We start from the raw sequence: 16,747 nt of genomic DNA on the forward strand, positions 1-16,747 counted from the left end.
TTCGGCCCGACCTGATCCGACTTCATCACAGACGCCATGTGTGCAGCGGGATGGATGTTCTGCCTCAAACAGGTGACTGCAGTTTTTGAACGATCATTGGTTTAAAAGGCAGGACCCACCGAGCGAGATGGAAGCTTTCTGTCAGTGTCCTTTTTGAGGTGGTACAGCAGAGTCACGCCATTCGCTATCGACAGCCTTGTTGCCCACGGGTCCAGCTCTCGTATCAAGGCCAGCCAGGATTTAGCATTAATCGATCATAAATTGACTGGACGCCTGTCGTTGATTAGTTCGACCCCATTTTAGATCGGTTAGCCCAGCTGTATCGTGTTCGGTGTCGACAGAAGATCTTCACCTCAGCCGACTTCGCGTTCGCATCCCTACACGTCATCACTGACTCTGGAAATCGCCTGGAGTTTGATGGTGGACACCGCCTTGTCCGCGGCCCCGATCCCACCCGCCCGCATCTCTCACTTTCACGTCTTCCTCTGTTATCTCCTCCGGCCCTTCACCTCTATTTCCTTCACAACGCATCGACACATTGAGGAAGCATGGCCGGACTCCTGTAGAACTCCCACCGCTCTTTCTTCTTCTCTCATGGTTGCCATCATTCATGGAAGATGCCTCTGCTTCTCGTTAAGCTCCGCTCTTTCCTCTCATGGTTAGCTCTATTTGGTTGTACGCTTCATTCGTTCATCTTACATGCTTATGACAGACACTTCACGGCAATTATGTGGCGAGAGGCATGACATAAGTTTTGTGATACTTCTCAGGTCGGCCGGACTGGTATGGCGACGGAAAGAGGTCGTGTCGTCGGATGACGATGGGGATGATGACAATGAGAGCGGTGGCCGAACGCCGTCCTCGATGGCGACCGCGGAGTGCTACGCTTGCACCCAGCGGGGGGTGCCGGCCTTCCACTCCACCACCTGCGACCGCGTCCACTCGCCGGAGTGGGAGGCCAGCGCGGGATCCTCGCTGATCCCGATCCGTCCAAGCCAGACTAACGTGCTGCAGAACCTTCGACTGAGCAAGTCGGCGTCGCTGCTGCGCGGACCAGTGCTGGACCCCAGGAGCGAGAAGGTGCAGAGGTGGAACCGGGTGATACTGCTGGCGCGGGCGGTGGCGGTGGCGGTGGACCCGTTGTTCTTCTACGCGCTGTCCATCGGCCGGCGGGGCGATCCGTGCCTGTACATGGACGGCGGGCTGGCGGTGATCGTGACGGCGCTGCGCACTGCGGCCGACGCCGTGCACCTGGTGCATGTGTGGCTGCAGTTCCGGGTGGCGTACGTGTCGAGGGAGTCGCTAGTGGTCGGGTGTGGGAAGCTGGTGTGGGATGCCCGGATGATCGCCGCCCAATACCTGAGGTCTCTCAGGGGCTTCTGGTTCGACGTCTTCGTCATCCTCCCGGTGCCTCAGGTCAGTGTCCCAATAGAAAGCTTCGCTTTGATTTACACAGTGACTCAGAATCCTAAAACTGTAGGTTGCTTTGCTTTCATTAGGAAGCATCAATGTCTCCCGACTACTTGGAGCTGTTAATCTCAAAGCCATTTACTATATGTTATAGGATATACGTCCTGTTTCATGGTCTCTGAGCAGTTCTTGGCATAATACCAGTTAGAACTTGCGATCGTTGATCTGTCAGATGTGGGAAATTAATTTGTCTTATCTTCTGAAAGACTGAAACTGTGTGCAGGCTGTGTTTTGGCTGATCGTGCCAAAATTGATCAGAGAGGAGGAGATAAAGCTCATAATGACCATCTGTCTCCTTATCTTCGTGTTCCAGTTCCTGCCCAAGGTGTATCACAGCATCTGTGTGATGAGGAGGATGCAGAAGGTCACCGGTTACATCTTCGGCACAATCTGGTGGGGCTTTGGCCTCAACCTCTTTGCTTACTTCATCGCCTCCCATGTAAGTGCTCCTTCTGTTAAGATCAAGATCGTATTTGAATAAGCTTTGAGATTCTCCTATATTAAAATATTTATGGAAAGGAAAGGGAGAATTGCAAGTAAGAAGACCTGAGTTCTCTGAGCCTTTGGGCATTCAACAGCATGCCTTTCGTATCCTGCGGTAATGCAACAAAGAGAATATCACATGAGGTGATTTGTCACAGATGGAGATTGCAATTTTGTCCTTCTTGCTTTTGTGACCTTGTTATTACAGAGACCAATTATTGCTTTGATATAACCCCATGTCATGTCATGTGGTACCCATTTGTACTGGTTGGCACTGTACCAGTCTCAGTCATGATACTGACACCAGTACAGTCTATTTGGTCCCCCTTCAAATCATGCAGGATTAACTCATGATCAGAACATTGTTGTTAGTATCTTAAACTCAGTCATACCATGCAGCAATTTTTGTTGATGATTAGAACACGGTTGTGGAGATCTTGAGCTAATCAAGTCATCAGAAACCTTATAAGAAATATCACAGAGGCTTCAAGCAGAGGAAGTCACATAATGAATATGGAAGAAATAACATGATCTAAACTAGATATCCTTCATCTACAGCACAATAGTATTTACTGAGGAACAGCATGCAGAAGATGAACTTGAATCTTATGCATCAACTCAATATGTCCAACAATTTGATGGGCCCTTCATATCACTTGCTTCTGTGGCTGTCAGGTAGCTGGTGGATGCTGGTATGTTCTTGCGATCCAGCGGGTCGCCGCTTGTCTTCAGCAGCAATGTGAGAAGAACAACAACTGCAACCTTGTGTCACTGGCCTGCTCCAAGGAGGTCTGCTACCACCTCCCCTTAGCATCGGGCATGAACAATTTGAGTTGCGAGGGCGACTTGGCAGCATCTATTGGGATGCAAAACACACCGGTATGCTTAAATGGCGACGGGCCATTTCCTTACGGAATCTACAACTGGGCTCTCCCTGTTGTTTCCAGCAATTCACTTGTTGTCAAGATCCTCTATCCGATCTTTTGGGGCCTCATGACTCTGAGGTAAATGTTGAATTATATGCTGCAAAGCGGAAGCTGCAGGAAAGAGCCTCATTTAATCGAACGCTTTGTACTCTGCTACAGCACTTTTGGCAATGATCTTGAGCCTACGAGTCACTGGATTGAAGTTATATTCAGCATAATCGTGGTGCTAAGTGGCCTAATGCTCTTCACTCTGTTGATTGGGAATATTCAGGTACGTAGCAACGTTGTCAATCTTCGTTCTCATCAGGCATATCAATAATGTATGCTTCTCATGTCAATAGGTATTCTTGCACGCTGTTATGGCGAGGAAGAGAAAGATGCAGCTTCGGTCGCGAGACATGGAATGGTGGATGAAACGGAGACAACTGCCGTCGAGACTGAGACAGAGAGTGCGTCAGTATGAGCGCCAACGGTGGGCTACAAGGAGAGGGGAGGAGGAGACGGAGATGGTCAAGGATTTCCCTGAAGGATTACGCCGCGACATCAAGCGACATCTCTGCCTTGCTCTCATAAAGCAGGTAAGTTATCATCTGTAATCGAACATACCAAGACCATCTCAATCTGTAACAAGACAGAACGAGCTTTGAAGCATTGGAAGGGAAGAAAAGCACGAGTTCATATTGGTTGTTGTATCAGGTGCCTTTGTTCCACAACTTGGACGATCTCATCCTCGACAACATCTGTGAGAGGGTCAAACCCCTCGTCTTCTCCAAGGGCGAGAAGGTATCGAAGCCGACACGAGAATCTAATGCTGTCAGGAATCTTGGGACTTTGCTAAGGGTGGTGTTGTTGTGGTGGTCAGGTGATCAGAGAAGGAGACCCGGTGCAGCGCATGGTGTTCGTCGTCCGAGGCCACCTGAAGAGCAGCCAGTGCCTGAGCAAAGGCATGGTGGCCACCAGCACGCTGGGGCCGGGCAGCTTCCTGGGGGACGAGCTCCTGTCGTGGTGCTTGCGACGGCCGTTTGTCGACCGGCTTCCTGCCTCCTCCGCCACCTTCGAGTGCGTCGAGCCCACGGAGGCCTTCAGCCTGGAGGCGCCGGACCTCCGGTACATCACCGAGCACTTCCGGTACAAGTTCGCGAACGAGAGGCTGAAGAGGACAGCCCGGTTCTACTCATCCAATTGGCGGACGTGGGCTGCGATTAACATCCAGCTCGCCTGGCGCCGCTACAAGTCGAGGACTGGAGGCACGGCGAGCTCGCCGCCGAAGCAGCACGACAGCGAGCGCCGCCTTAGGAGGTACGCTGCAATGTTCATGTCGCTGCGGCCGCAGGACCATCTCGACTAGCGGAAGAGAGGTCGTCTCTTCACCAAAGAATCCAAATTGAGGGAATGGGATGTCAGAGGGAACAAATTTATATTTAATGTGCTGAATTAGATGTATTCATGGGATATGAGTACGTGTGCATTCATCGTATTGATGAATTAAATATAGAAAGTTCCCTTTCTATATTCATGCCATCTTTTTTAGTTCTGCAACTTCATGTCTCTTCCAATCTCATTAGATTTGATTTCAGGGCCCTTAAGATTTGTAATCCTTGAGTTTGACTTTTTAATTATAGAAATTGAAGAATCTAAAAAATTAAGAACAATTTTTTGATAGGTCAACATACCTTTAATACATGTTCACATAATTTTCTTCCAAAACTATGTTCTTTTGACAAGAACTTGGAAGAATGGAATTGAATGACATGTAGAATGTAAATATCATACTTAATTCTATATGATATTCCTCAACTTATGTATGTTGAGGATTAATTAAAACCAGATCAAGTTTAAAGAATCAACTTAGATATATTAGAGTTGATCCTCAACTTAAACAAGTCAAGTTTTTGGATTGTCTCAACTTAAATTAGCAGACAGTCCATTAGATTTGTTCTAAACATGGCCACACAACTGTGAACTATTGGGAACCATTTCAATTGATTCCAACAATCCATGAGATCCATAGTGGATTCCTAATCCTAATGCAATGCAAGTGTCACTGAGGAATTTGCCAATGAATGTATGCAATGGATCCTTGATTTAACACACTTGATCTTCTTGTGGAACTTAATTGTTCTTGATTGAACCTGAAATTTGTGTGTGTTCAGTTTCAGTAATACTTCATAATGATCCATTCTTGATCAAGGCTTGAATTGGATTCTTCCACAACAGCTTGATGGAAATCTTTAGGACTATCAACCAATTGTTTTGAGCATCATCAGAATAAGAACCACAATTGATCTTGATCCAATTCAGCTTATGGAGTTCCTCTTTAATAGCTAATTGAATACAAACCCTAAGCATCATCCTCCATCGGGAAAACCACTGGGTCTTAATCAAACTCAACACTTAAATCACTATGTATTGTACAAGAACTGCAAATCAATCTAAATTTAGCTTGTGCCAGTCTTTGGGAAGTTTCTACCAAATTAATGCTGCCACTGAGCTGAAGCTCCAAATGCCACTCAAACTCAAAATGGCTGTAGCACAATCAATTATGATGGAAACTTCCCTCTACCACAAGCTTCACTTTGAAGCTTGATGTTGCAAATACCATGTCATTCCTATGCCTCCAAACAAGAAACTTCCTTCAACCATCCCCCACCATGCACTCAGAGAAGTGCTGAAAGTAAAGCCCAAGTCTGTCTTGGAAGCCTTATCAAACAGGATCATCCCTATCATTTTTCCTAGTAAAATTCCCAATTTTTATATTAACAAAGAGATCAATTTCAGCAATCCTTCTACATAGAAAAGAACCAAGTGAATTATTTGTTATTTCAGTCACAAGTAACTTTCTAAAGCGTGAGGGACCCGGTGATACGGTAACGTTGTTTCTTTACGATATTTATTTTCCTTTTTTTTCTCGTTACAGATAACATCTTTAATTTGGATATCAAATTAAAATTGGTAATTTTGTTCCACAAGGAATACACCAAGTTATTGACATGGACTAATCCTTCAGTTCCAAGGAAGAACCCAACTGAATTCAAGTCTCTATGGCCAGGGCTTCGTGACAATGCCTAAGTTACTTCACTTAAAAGAAAGGTAACACTTCTGGAAGATGACATCTCTTCCATCCACTAAGCTAAATTTCAATCTTATCAATACATTCATTGTCAGATTGGGAAAGAAGCTATTTTAGTTTAAAAGGCAAAGATATTTGATCTTCCTTCCTATCTGATATGTTTATTTTTACTTCAACTCTGTTTAGCAAAGGAGGTCTCAGATTTTTGAAAACTGATTTTTTAATCACTTGATGTTTCATTAATTTTGAAGATTTCCTTCAAATTAACACAAAAAAGTTTTGGTTATGCTAATGCAAATTAGCATGTTATCATTGTACAGAAATGGAGTCATTCATCAATGCAGAGAGTTTGAAGCCATAATGAAGAAGAAAGGGGTTAGGCAACCTGCTTGTTTGACACCTCTTAATTGTAAACCATTCTCCTAAAAACCAGTAGTCAAGCAAGCACATCTTGAAGATCTAACACAAGAAAGAATTCAATTGGTAAATTGAGTACAAAATCACACCATTTTCCTGACTCCAGAAATGGCAAAAAGCTCATGAAAAATGCTTCTTCCCAGAATTTATGGGGGAAGGAAAGGTTTAATTATGTTAGATAAGACATTGGACAATAAGTGTGTTTCTCAAAATCTACATATACATCAACTTCATATATAATGGGATCAAACTATCAGAGGTGCTTGAGTCAAAATCTACAATGTTTTCAATCTCTATCACACATCCAGAATTTATTAGACATGGGAAATAAATCAATTCAATGGAAAGAACCATTGAAGATGATGCTTCTGCAGTCCAGCTCAAACCAAGAGAGGTTGTGGCTGAAGACCAAAGTTGGGTGGTTTTCAAGCTACCATCTCAATCAGCATATCTGCTACGTTCATCATTGTCGGCAGAAGAAATGCCTCAGCTGCTGGTGGTATGCTCTGAGGACTTCATCATAAGATGCAATTTGAGTTTCCTCATTAGTTTATCACACTTCTTCTTTGTGATGATGGCATTTCCGAAGGATTCTTTTGGACATATCTCTGCAAATCTTGTTCCAGCTTACTGCTGCATGGTGTTCAACAGGTGGAATTGTATATAATAATATCTTCAAGAATATGCAGAGAGCCACATATTGTTGCTTTGTTGCAGGTTCTAAATAGCAATGAATGATTTGCCTACCTACTGCTAATAGGATTTTTGGAGAGTTATTAATAATCATTTAAGCTGTTAGTAATGACTACAAAGCATGGAAAATGGTGAAATTAATCCAAATCAAATATATATTATATATATATGTGCCTGATCCATTGAGAAGAAGAAAGAAGTTTGCCTGCCCTGCTAAGCTTTTAAGTAAGCAAGTTTTAATCATGCCAACCAAATGATGATCACTTTGTCTTGAATAATAGCAACAGAGATTAGTGGATATGTTATCTTAAAGTATGTAAAAATCTCAATGATTATATAAATAAACCTTAGAAAGAAGAGTGATTGAGAGAGTGCAATTGTTAAAAGGTGCTTTAGCCTTTGTTGCAGTCATACTGACAGGACAACTGATACAAAGAATTTCCTGGAAACATCTGATAGAACTAACTTGCCATTTTAGACAGCAACAAGGCTTGCAGTTGCATCATCATTCATGGATTCTGCCTGCTGTTTGATTGCATATAATTTTAGCTGAATCTTCAAAGTCAGAACTCAGAAGTCCAGAAAAAAAGTAACAGATGAATTGGCCACAGATGAAGTGTTTAGCAGTTCCTGAATTATTGGCCACTTGATTGAGGTTATTAAAGATCTGCTAAAGAAGGATTTTATATAATCGATGAAAGCGATTTGTGTTATCATATTCTGAATTTTTAGTAATAAGGGACCCTTCTCCCTACCAAATGAGCTGACCTCTTACCTAAGACATTTAAATCTGATCCTTGCAACTTTGAGTTCCTTAGAAAACAAAACAAAGTGGTCATTAATCAGATGATGCAGTGGTCAATACTGTACATGCAATTGATTAGTTCCCAGAGCTCACTCACTAGCCATTGATCATAGCTGAGTGCCTAAGACAGGATTAAAGTGCACTTAGTACAGTGATGGATCCATCATCTACCTTTGCGTGCGATCTAAATCTAATAGTTAAGGACTCATAAATAAATACATGCATGGAAAAGTTGCTGAGTTGGATCAAAGTGTCAGTTTCTTACAGATCACTTTACACCTTTGTTAGCTCCAGCAATCACATTACATCTGCATCACTTGAGACAAGTTCTTTTTGCAGCCCTGCTGCTGCAGTTTCTGCAAATTACAGATAGATTAACTCACATTGGTATTAGTGTCCTCAAATCCATGCTATATTGTTCTGATGCTCTGAACACTGGGTTTGCTAGTGTCGGCTGATGTATTGAGACAAATCACCTACCATCTCAAAAAATACAATGCCCATCAAATCCTTTCTGCTTGTTACGTATCACCAACTTTTCAGAAGGCTTCACATCCTCTGTCCTGCTCTTGATATTAGCTTCACTAGCAATTCAGGAATGGTGTATTGAATGAAACCAGCACTTGATCCAAAACTAGCACAATGTTCCAACCTCAGTAGTTAAACCTATGTGCAGTGTATTCTTCTTCTGACAATGATCACAACTTCAACTGGAGCTATAAACACTGATGGCCTTAATTACCAATAGACAACAAGGGGTTGATATCAGAAGAAAAGGAAGTCTCCTCATTTCATTCATCCATGCCTTCCACATCCTGATAGCATAGTACCAAATGAATGGGAAGGAAATGTAGACTACTGACAGCCACCTCGTTTTCATCATTATGCGTTGCTACAGGCCAAAACCTTAAGTATTAGAGCTAAAACAACCACTGACACAAAGTATCCAAACATCTGCCGGTGAAAACAATGCGACGCCTGCAGCACCCAACTATGAGTTTGGTGGCTCAGTGGTTGGCCCATCATTCATCCACACAGCACCACCGCATCCAAGAGACTCCCCTTACCCAACCATAGACCCCATGAGGGCCGTCCTTGGCTTCGTTTCATATACCACTCCATCCCCCCCACCGCACCATTCTCGAACACCTTCGACGCAAAGCCATGGGAATGGCTGTGTGGATCGTGAGAAGGTCCATCAATGCCTTCTTCGACGGCTACCAGTCTTTTACCTCCATTGCTGCTCTTCTTGTCTTCCCCGTCTCCGCTTCCGTCCTCCTGTCCCAGGCGCTGATCCCTTTCGCGACTCCGCCGCTCCTCGAAGCCATCTCGCTCCGGCTGTGGTCGCTGTTCCAGGCCGCGAGGTTTCCTGCCTCCGTGGGATTCTTCTCCCTCCTCAACGTCAAGCTCGCGCAAACTGTTTTCACCTTCGTCTCCACGCTGCCGCTGGTGCTCACGTTCCAGCTGCTAGCCAAGGCGTCCGTCGTTCATGTCGTCTGCGAGGGTCGAGATCCTCGGCGTAAACGAGGCCCGCCTCCGTTGTCTTCGTTCCTCCCCCTCTACCGCTCGATCCTACCGACGCATCTCTTCAACTCCTTCGTTGTTCTGTCCGCCAACGCCAGCACTTTCGCCTTGCTCTTCCTGGTCTTCAATGCAGTGGACCTTCTCGGCCTCTCGACGAGCAACGTCGTCCTTTGCCTCTCGGCTGCTGGCGCCGTTCTCTACTCCGTCGTCGTCGCCAACACAACGGTGATCTGCAACCTGGCGATCGTGGTCTCTGCGACGGACAACTGCGGCGGCTACCTCCCGGTCCTCAAGGCCTGCCTGCTCATCAGGGGAAGGGTCATGACCGCACTAGGCCTGGCCTTGCCTGCCAACCTGGGAATGGCTGCCGTCGAAGCCTTGTTTCAGTACAGGGTGGTGAGGCAATACAACCTCTCAGGGGAGCTGAATTCATCTCTTTTCTGGGAGGCGTTCTCGATCACGTACTTTCACGCGCTCCTCGTTGTTCTTGATGTCATCATGAGCTGCATGTTCTTCAAAATCTGCAGAACAGATTGCCCCTCAGGCTGCGAGAAGGGCCACGAGCATCATGGAGAAGAACTGGAGCCAGAAGACAAGGTTACTCTGCATGTCTAAATGTGAGGTCATCTCTCACAACTATATATACAGATTTGACATGGAAACAGATGAACATATACAATGTTCCCTCGTGATTCCAATTTTTCTGGAGTTACAGAACTCCGCTGCGCAGGAGTTCAATAAAGTATTACATGTTACTTCAGAATGTAATCCCCCAATCAAACAGGGACATTTTCTCTACTACTCTGTAAGCATTTCCTGAGAAGAGACATTAAATAAGCATTTCTTTCCTTTATATACCTTCCATTTTACATGACAATTAAAATGAAGTTGTGTGAACCGCACTTCCATCAGGATGTAGGATTCGACATGTTGCCAGAAACGGGGAAGAGAAGACTGTGTCATTCATACACATTCTGTATGGATCCGCAAATAAGAATGTTAGCCATCGAATTAGAAGACAAGAAACCCAAGTAAATATTTTGATCTGTCAAATTTACTTGTCATTGATAGAGGAACAGTGGAAGAGTTGGCCTAATGTTGGAATCATATAGTTGACGGAGAGTCCGCGTCAAAACTGAGTTAGGAGATCGGATGGAAGATGACGTGACTGGTCATTAGCAGGAAATTTTCATTGTTGGGATGAAACATTACAACTTGCATCGATTCCATAAAGCATAAACAACAATCAATTGGGCACGGTGACGTGATTTAGGTCAAAGGTGTTGACGATTAAGAGCATGGTAGAGAGCTTAGCATAAATAAGCCAAAAACCTTGAAGGGTTGGTTCGGTTGCTCCAGTGGAGTTGTGCCGGAAAAGGCAAGTTTGGCGTTGGGAGTAAGAAAATGTGGATGTTTGATGAGCTTTGTCAACGCGCGGGTTGACCAACAATGTGCTACACTGTTGGTGATAGAAGGAAATAACCCTGCGGTTGACTTTTAAGTATATCCGAACGAGATTAGGAAATTGTGGGAAGGTAACTTCATGTTGAAACAGGTGTACCGGCGAAAGCGTTGACGTCTACTTTATATTTCCGTTTTGTGTGGGTCCCCCAGCGCCATTTAAACATGCGCGATGGCATTGTCAAGATGGGCCCTCCTCCGTTCAGCCGGTGTGTGAAAATTTACCCGGTGGGCCCCACGTACGGGAAATTTCACCCGAGCGGGTCCCACGGTTCAGTGCTGCGAAACTGTACGCGGTGGACGCCACGACCGAGAAATTTGACCGAGTGGGTCCCAGGGTTCGCGTGAGGGGGATTCCCACGGCTGGCCCCATCGCACCACGTAAACCCTGCGAAACTGCACGGTGGGTCCGCGTTCCACCTCGTCGTGTGCAGCACGGGGACCGGCGCCACCTGATCAAGAGGGAATCAATCACATGGCGGGCGCAAGTGCCGTCGGACCATACGGAACGCTTGCGTGGCCCTCCTAATCAACAAGGCATGGTGGGCACCGCGCACCTCCTAATGCTGATGCCCATCCGACATACCGTAGCTTCGTGAGGCCTATCGTGGCCCACATAATCACGGAGGCATGGTGGGCCCCGCGCATGCAAAACGGGTCCATTCGACCGTACGCTTGCTTCGTGCGGCCCTTCATGGCCCACCTAATCAACAAGGCACGGTGGGCCCCGCGAACCACCAAATGCTCATGCCGCGCCACGTGCACCATCGTCCCTCAGAGAAAAAAAAAAAAGAAGAAAAAGAAAAAAAAAATCTGGGTCCCATCATGGGTCCCGCGCACTACCCTGCGAACGAGACATGGGTTCCACTCGAGCCAATCGTGACCTAAATCAAATCAAGTGAATTGTCGAACGCCATGGACCTCAAAGTTTCCTGTTGGGTTGGGCTCATCGAACAGATTTTTATTCTTAGCTTCACTTATATAATCTTTAGATTGCTCGTTAACACAGGATTTTTTTTGTTTATTCACATAAAAGCTTTGTTATGTACTTCTTCGTGGTATTTGATATCGTCTTCCATTCGGATCAATGAAAATAATATCTCCTTGCATAATATAAATTTTAAATATTTATAATAATATGTATATAAATGAGTCGAATTAAAATACTCTCTCAAGATATTATATTTTCAATGATATGAGTGAAAAAATTTATCTCAAATGTAATCTTTTTAAACTAATCTTTTTAGTCAAATCGACAATCGAAACATATGAGACTTCATCAATCGATCGAGACAATACACATATTTGGTTCATTTTATTGGTGAGTAGACTTCGAAAAAAAATAAAAAATCAAATCGAACGGTAGATGATTATAATTTCAATGAACTCGATAACATGTTGCCAACAAATACGATTCATCTTTTGAAATTTACCAATATTATTTTTATATTATATAAGACTACTTATATATTATAATTTCTAGATATAGGGACATTTTTGTTATCGAATGAGATACATAATAAGCATGATGAAAAGGTCATATCAAGTCATTATAAACATGATTACACCCTGTTGATGTTAAATATGCTTTTTAAGATTTGCATGACCATCTTAGATTATGCACCCTTGAATGTTGTTGTGATGATGAAGATGAAGGATCACTTGCTTTGAATCAAAAGAGAAGATGTAATACTAGTATTATTTTACTTTTCAATGAATTAAGCCGGTGCAAGAAAAAAGAATGAGAAAAATAAGAAGCATCTTAATATAAGATATAATAAAATCTCTTTCTCTCGTCATAATCTTAAGACTCATAATATATTTATAAAAATAAATCTTAATTCTCTAAGTATTATTCTTCATATTTGAATTTCTAATCTTAATCTATCAATAAATTTGAATCTAACTAAGATTGTTTTCAAAATATACATGGATGGTAAAAATAGATGATGGGATCGGTTTCTATTACAAGATTTTGATGGAGAGAACGAATACGCTGAATCGAATCTATGGTCTCTCTAATTGTTGTACGTTTGTGAACATGGCAACATCAAATCAACTCGTTGCTGACAAAAGAATTGGCATATTAAATTGAAGGGGGTACTGTCACCTCTACATGTCAAAGTTATGACGTCTAAGACAGTTACTTACTCGGACAAGCGATACAAAAGCAAGAAATTAATGCATCTCTCCCTTTTCAGCTCAATGAGATGAATGATGTGCCGATCAATCGTACAATTTCCGGTGAATTGCATTGTCATGTTTGAAAGAATCGCTCCATCTTATGGCTTTTGTCTTCGAGTTCTCTGATCATCTAATCCCATCTTATGTTTTTTTCTTAGATTAATTATATATTTTTAAATAATTAATTATCTCTAATATCTTGATATTTATAATTTTAAAAATTATATTAATATTTTTATGTTTATAAAAAAAAATATAATTTCTTCGCATGTGGTCGATTGTACTGATATAAAACCCATTTCACTTTGGTTTGTCATCGAGTACGTATGACCCATTTTACTTTGGTTTGTCATTGAGTACGTATGATATTTTTACAAGTAAAATTAATAATGTGCGGACTTATCTCACTTTGGTTTATCACTGAGTACGTACGATATTTTCGTAAGTAAAATCGATAATATGCAGAGAAACGAAAATAAATATTTTATTTTTATAAATATAAAAATCCTGATATAATTTTTTAAACCGTAAGGATCGAAATATTAAATATAGTTAACTATAGGAAGTAATATATAATTAATTCTTTTTATCTTTTGCTTGTGCTTGCATAATTATTACATTAATTTCATGATGATTAATTATTAATATAAAAAAAAAGTATATAAAACTCTTATTAATTTGTTTGCATGCATATAAGTTTTTATAAATTACTGTTCAAAATCGAACTCACATCCATAATCAGAATTGCTATCGTCAATTTAAGCATGAAATAAATAATCAAAAATTTTGATCGGTTCAGAAAAGATTCCAAATTATATTAAACTCTAATATGCAGTAATTCAATCTATGATTGAATTAGACGTCGTAGCGTGATCGACATACTTTCTTTCTGCAACTGAGAAGTGCAAAGGAATGAGCAGCCCGAGAGGGAGCTGTTGGTAGCAAGGAAATCAAAACAGGAGGAGCTTCAAGAAACGAGGCTTTTGCCTGCTAACTCCAGGAAGAGGAGGAGCGTCTCTGCTGCTGCTACTTCCCATGGGCGGCCGGCGACCACAGATCGGCACCGTTGCTCCTCGCCACGTGCTCCGTGCTCGCCACTGGGACCAGGCACAGCCCCCGGCTCCTCAGATCATTCTTCACTCTCCCTTCCTTCATTTCCAAGATCACAGAACCGTCAGCAACTTAAACTCACAACGTATGTCAGAGATCACAGAGAGAGTGAGAAAGAGTGAGAGTGCGTGTGTGTGTGTGCATGCTTCGCGTTACATGCAGGTGAGCAGAGGACGGCAGGCGTTGCAGGTATGGAGAACTCAGAACCTGCAAGAATCGAACAAGCACAAGTTCAGAAGATGTGTCAGAGAAAGAACAAGAATAGAAAGAGGGAAGGTGTACAAGAAAACACACACACAACCTGGACTTGGTCGTGCAGGAATCGGATGTACCCCAAGGCTTCATGCAGAACCGAAGCCGTATCAGACTGCCATGTCCACGAAGTCAAATCAGATGAGGGACCTAATTAAGACCAGTGTACTTTGAAGAAGCCATCAATTAGGCTACCTTGCCGAATGGAGAGACCAGCTGCTGCAGTGCCATAATTCTTTCCCCTAACTTGTCTTTCCTCACCTGCTCTCCTCACAGAGACATGCATTAATTGCCACATATATTGCTTCACAACCAAAGCAATATCCAAGGGATAAACAATTAGTATACCATGATCGTGCCTGGACAGGATGAGCCTGCTGTCTTGGGCTTCTTGGTAGTGTTGAATTTGGTGGCTGTCACACTTGTTGTTCTTCGCCCTCTTCCCACTTTCGTCTTGGTGATCGATAGAAAGGATGCATGTCACAGAACCATTTGTTATCCTTCCGATCATGATGTCAAGTATAAATAGGCAGAGGAAGTCAGGCTCACCTTATTTGGAGACTTGCAAGTACTGATGGTGGTGGAAGGTGGAGAAGAGGAGGGGGAAGACAGAGAAGAGTCGGTTGATATCTGAGGAACCCCATAAAGTACTGCAACAGCATCTTCCTCCTTCCCACCAAACCATAGCATCTGTGCTGACGTTGAAGAGGAGTAGCAGGAGGAGGAGGAGGAGGAGGGAGATGAGAGACAAGAGGGTGGAGAGAACAGATGATCCTTTCCCTCAACTGAGCCCAGCAAGTCCATGAAACTCTCCTTCTCCATCAACAGTCTTCAAGCTAAGAAGAAGAAGAAGAAGAAGAAGAAGAAGAAGAGGAAAAGCAAGGCAAAAAGAGCGAAGAGAGAAGAGCCACAGCACAGTTCCCTATCGAGTCAATAGGCTGAAATGTTGTTGTTGCAGGGGGGAAGAAAGTCTTCGGAAGAGAAAAAGAGTAAAGGCTGGAAACCTTCTCCGTCTATTCTTGGCCTCTTCTACACCTTTTGACATCACCTCACCGCGGCCGGACGAATGGGCGACTGATATGGGCTGCATGCTTGCTTGCTTTTTGTTGCCTTCCTCGTGTTCTTTATGCGAGCTTTGGATGCTTTGTGTGCTCTTCTGTTCACTTCGGGCTTGCTGTCACCTCCCCCGACTTACTCAAAACCGCCACTCGAGACCGACGGAATTAATAGAAATCATGCTTCACTGTCTCCTCCCATCCCTCTCTCTCTTATTCTCTTATACTCTCTCTCTCTCTCTCTCTCTCTCTCTGTAGAGAGAGAGAGAGAGAGTAGAACAGTGAGCTATTACCTAATCCGAATCCAGATACAATTGCTGTAGGGCAAGCTTGTGATCTGGTGGTTGTGTGATGAAGATTATATTATGTCTGCACAACTAAATCAAAGGACAATAATAGACTCCAACAACTTGAACGAACTCTTTACTGTTGCCTTCACATCGTGGATGTTAGCACGGTATGCGAAAAGAATACTGATCTACCGAAAGGGAATACCTGTTTTTGCCGCTTGCCGACGTATATATATCAACAGAGAGAGAGAGAGAGAGAGAACCAACTTGGTGGCCAACAGCAAGTCATACTTCAGCTAACGTTCAACAACTACGAGTAAGATGCTGTAGTTTGTAGATTATGTGTGGATTTCGCCGGATATTTGCTTCTTTGATGAGCCTGCGTTTCCTCCTTTCCTGATGTCGTGAAGGGGTGTAATCGGTGCATCCACTGTTTGTTCAGTACCACATTAGAGAGAGAGAGAGAGAGAGAGAGAGAGAGAGAGAGAGAGGGAGAGACGTGCACCGGTCAGCGGAGAGCGACGGTGAGAACGACGGACAGCGGCTGCGCGACTCACCGGCACGGCTGTCCCGCTGTCTCCTACGTGGGGCCCGGAGACGGCGCCGGGGGTGGTGGGTCCATCGTGTTCCCTGCTTTTTGTTCCTCCGTGAAGACTAATCGAGGTGGGGATGGGACAGCTGAGATCTATGTGGTTGTAGCAGACATATTGTTCGCGTCAGCGACAACCAAAAGATCCAAGTCCTAACCCTAGCATGATTTCATAAGCTTTCACTAAAATCTTAATAATTAAAGATATTAATTTCATAGTGACTTATAAATCTTGCTCCATCATTCTTATCGAGGATGAATTTAATGTTCGCAACGATAAATTTTTGCACCTAAAATATTGATATGAGGATGCTTACCAAATTCATTTATCAAAAATTAATTATTTAAAGTCTCGTACCATAAAATTTGAAGATATCCTATTTTTTCTCATATATATATATATATATATATATATATA

The 16,747-nt window shown here is 43.3% G+C and overlaps 3 protein-coding genes across 4 annotated transcripts; 2 read left to right on the forward strand and 1 right to left on the reverse strand.

Annotated features, from left to right (window-relative positions):
• The first annotated feature begins 434 nt into the window (after positions 1-434).
• Positions 435-4,391, forward strand: LOC135623697 (cyclic nucleotide-gated ion channel 2-like). Its single transcript, XM_065126943.1, has 8 exons — positions 435-658; positions 771-1,416; positions 1,694-1,909; positions 2,629-2,957; positions 3,039-3,150; positions 3,221-3,457; positions 3,576-3,662; positions 3,742-4,391. The coding sequence occupies exons 1-8, from the start codon at positions 618-620 to the stop codon at positions 4,225-4,227; spliced, it is 2,154 nt and encodes a 717-aa protein (XP_064983015.1). The 5' UTR covers positions 435-617; the 3' UTR covers positions 4,228-4,391.
• Positions 4,392-8,907: 4,516 nt separating this feature from the next.
• Positions 8,908-10,241, forward strand: LOC135580741 (uncharacterized). Its single transcript, XM_065126944.1, has one exon. It carries the CDS (start codon positions 9,029-9,031, stop codon positions 10,001-10,003), a length of 975 nt encoding a protein of 324 aa, XP_064983016.1. The 5' UTR covers positions 8,908-9,028; the 3' UTR covers positions 10,004-10,241.
• Positions 10,242-13,827: 3,586 nt separating this feature from the next.
• On the reverse strand, positions 13,828-15,571 carry LOC135623698 (transcription factor bHLH113-like). Of its 2 annotated transcripts, XM_065126945.1 has the most exons (6): positions 14,945-15,571; positions 14,744-14,848; positions 14,591-14,656; positions 14,445-14,510; positions 14,300-14,350; positions 13,828-14,182 (listed from the first exon to the last, which is right to left on the reverse strand). In XM_065126945.1, the coding sequence occupies exons 1-6, from the start codon at positions 15,215-15,217 to the stop codon at positions 14,060-14,062; spliced, it is 684 nt and encodes a 227-aa protein (XP_064983017.1). In that variant the 5' UTR covers positions 15,218-15,571; the 3' UTR covers positions 13,828-14,059. The 2 variants fall into 2 exon arrangements, with proteins under 2 accessions (XP_064983017.1, XP_064983018.1); XM_065126946.1 differs by lacking the exon at positions 14,300-14,350 and having other exon boundaries at positions 14,945-15,369.
• Between the last annotated feature and the right edge of the window lie 1,176 nt (positions 15,572-16,747).

The sequence above is a fragment of the Musa acuminata genome, chromosome BXJ2-9 (assembly GCF_036884655.1).
Source record: "Musa acuminata AAA Group cultivar baxijiao chromosome BXJ2-9, Cavendish_Baxijiao_AAA, whole genome shotgun sequence".
In the NCBI taxonomy this organism is placed as follows: domain Eukaryota; kingdom Viridiplantae; phylum Streptophyta; class Magnoliopsida; order Zingiberales; family Musaceae; genus Musa; species Musa acuminata.

Bases quoted from the DNA above. Each gene is read 5' to 3' on its own strand.
- LOC135623697 (XM_065126943.1), top strand. From the start codon at position 618: ATGCCTCTGCTTCTCGTTAAGCTCCGCTCTTTCCTCTCATG. The intron at 1,910-2,628 runs GTAAGTGCTCCT...TGTGGCTGTCAG, and splicing joins CTTACTTCATCGCCTCCCAT to GTAGCTGGTGGATGCTGGTA. The intron at 2,958-3,038 runs GTAAATGTTGAA...ACTCTGCTACAG, and splicing joins TGGGGCCTCATGACTCTGAG to CACTTTTGGCAATGATCTTG.
- LOC135580741 (XM_065126944.1), top strand. From the start codon at position 9,029: ATGGGAATGGCTGTGTGGATCGTGAGAAGGTCCATCAATGCCTTCTTC.
- LOC135623698 (XM_065126945.1), bottom strand. From the start codon at position 15,217: ATGGAGAAGGAGAGTTTCATGGACTTGCTGGGCTCAGTTGAGGGAAAG. The intron at 14,511-14,590 runs GTAGCCTAATTG...TGGACATGGCAG, and splicing joins TGGTCTCTCCATTCGGCAAG to TCTGATACGGCTTCGGTTCT. The intron at 14,351-14,444 runs GTTGTGTGTGTG...CGATTCTTGCAG, and splicing joins TCCTGCACGACCAAGTCCAG to GTTCTGAGTTCTCCATACCT.